The following is a 2,327-nucleotide window of genomic DNA, read 5'->3' on the forward strand; positions in this document are numbered from 1 at the left end:
CACTCAGCGGGTGTTGCATGCATCAGTCCACAAGAAGTTAAATAAAAAGCACCCATCCATAAAAAAAAATGGTCTCACACGGCTCCGGGGGGTGAAACAAAGGCCTCCTGTAGTGAATTGATGTGTTTTTATAAGAAAAATATCCATATTCAAAACATAATAAATCACTTGAATCTAGCTTGTGCTCACTGTTGTAAACGGAAGCAGTTCCGGGGGAATGACATGAGGTCAGCTTTGCGCATGCGCCGCTCAGAAGTGACGAACGCGGAAGCGCAGCGGAGAGATCAAAACAAAACTTCTAATCACTAATTAGAAGTACAAAACGAGGATTTGAAGAAGAATGTCGGAGGATTTCGATATAAGCCAAGAGGAGACTGGTTTTCCTTTGCTAAAGTAAGGACACTTTGCTTCCTTTGCTCCTGTTAACAAACGTTGGTTTAAACGAGACTCAACGGCGCATGCGCAACGCTGAACTCATACGTCATCCGCCTGCAGCTGCTTCCGTGTACGACTGTTGGCGCACGCTACATTAAAGTGATTATTACGTTTTGAATATGGTTATTTTTCTTACAAAAACGCATCGATTCGCTGCAGGAGGCCTTTGTTTACCCCCCGGAGCCCTGTGAGACAGTTTTTTATGGATGGGCGCTTTTTATTTAACTTCTTTTGGACTGATGCATGCAACACCCGCTGAGTGCCATGAAACAGCTTGAAAGATCAAAGACAATTTTTAATAAAACTCCGACTGGATTCGTCTGAGAGAAGACAGTCATATACACCTAGGATGACCTGAGGGTGAGTAATTTATGGACTAACCCTTTAACATCCCCCCGTCAGCCGCTGAGAGTAACCGCAGATATAACCGCACTCGCATTCGTCCGCAGAGACTTCAAGAGCAAGAACGTGATGCTGAGGAGCGACCTCAGCGCGGTGCTGGGGGACTTGGGGCTGGCGGTGCGCTTCGAGCCGGGGAAGCCTCCGGGAGACACACACGGTCAGGTCGGGACGCGCCGCTACATGGCTCCGGAGGTGCTGGAGGGGGCCATTAACTTCCAACGGGACGCCTTTCTGAGGATAGACATGTACGCCGTGGGGCTGGTGCTGTGGGAGCTGGTGTCGCGCTGCAAAGCTGCAGACGGTGAGAGCGCTGGGGCATTGGGAGGAAATTATACTAACAGCTGTTTCCTGTCAGACACAAAAGTCTAACCCAGTAAAAAAAAAAGTAAAAATTCACATTTTATTTATTTTCAAATTTTACTTACCGTATTGGCCCGAATATAAGACGACCCTGATTATAAGACGACCCCCCCTTTTCCAGATGTACCGTTTGGAAAAAGGCTTTTTAAAAACCAAATCTTGTTTTTTCTCAGTAAAACACATTTTGTCTTCAATTATTTTCATATTGCATATTTTTCCTATTTTAATTTTTGTTTTGAAAGTATGGTAAAAACTGGTAAAATGTACCAACGATCACATTTAAAAAATATACACTTTTTGATATACCATAAAAAAAACAAACAGGTAGCCCATCTGAATTAGGACATTTAGGCTATCCATCTAATAGTAGCCTACCAAAATCTTATTAACAGTAGAAGTTAAATCTTACTGTAGTCTTCAAATCTGGGTAGTCTTGCATTTTACAATCACAAAGGGAGTTTGGTCCCATCAGGCTAACGAGACAGTCACGACTCATGCAGCTGTAAGCTTTTCTGCTTCTTTTGTTTGCCAGTTCGAAGGGAGCATAATTTGCTTTTTGGCTTAAAAGAATTTCTTGGTATGAAATTCGAAGAGTATGACAATTAGAGATTAGACTGTGCAGAAACTGAAATCACGCGCTAATTAATACACACTATACTCATAGTCACGCAATGCTGATGTTAACATAAATAATTTGAAAACAAAGTATAACAATAATAATAATTTGCATGGTTTGACATACTCCTCAAAACATTAGATTCATACGCGCTGGAGCCGTGCCGGAGTACAACCCACACAATGAAGATAATTCTGCAAACAGCTGCAATTCCAGGCTTTCAAACAGAGATGGCGACAAAGAGGCAAAACTTACGGACTGCAGCTTTAAAATTATTTTTGGATTTTTTTCAAATTTTAGATTCTAAATGTTGGATTTTAAATATTAAACTTGTAAAATATAAAAAAGGTAAAAGTTAAAAACTAGAATTTTTTTGGGAACTTCAAAGCAGGTGTTCTTTTAGTATAATTGAGATACTATTATAGTTTTTATAAATATTTTGAATCCGTTTTATTTTTATATTTTACGTTTTCATTTTTATATTCATTAAGATTTTAGTAATTTTTTTGTGTGT

General features: G+C 40.1%; 1 protein-coding gene across 1 annotated transcript in view; it reads left to right on the top strand.

The window, feature by feature from the left end:
- The window catches only part of LOC107687130 (activin receptor type-2B-like), a 46,265-nt gene that overhangs the window by 41,727 nt on the left and 2,211 nt on the right, over nt 1-2,327 (top strand). The window contains exon 9 of the mRNA XM_016484360.1: nt 885-1,138. Coding sequence (XP_016339846.1) covers nt 885-1,138 — 254 coding nt within the window. The remainder of the gene's footprint in view (nt 1-884; nt 1,139-2,327) is intronic.

This window comes from Sinocyclocheilus anshuiensis, unplaced genomic scaffold (assembly GCF_001515605.1).
Source record: "Sinocyclocheilus anshuiensis isolate Anshui unplaced genomic scaffold, SAMN03320099.WGS_v1.1 scaffold601, whole genome shotgun sequence".
NCBI classification, from domain to species: Eukaryota; Metazoa; Chordata; class Actinopteri; order Cypriniformes; family Cyprinidae; genus Sinocyclocheilus; species Sinocyclocheilus anshuiensis.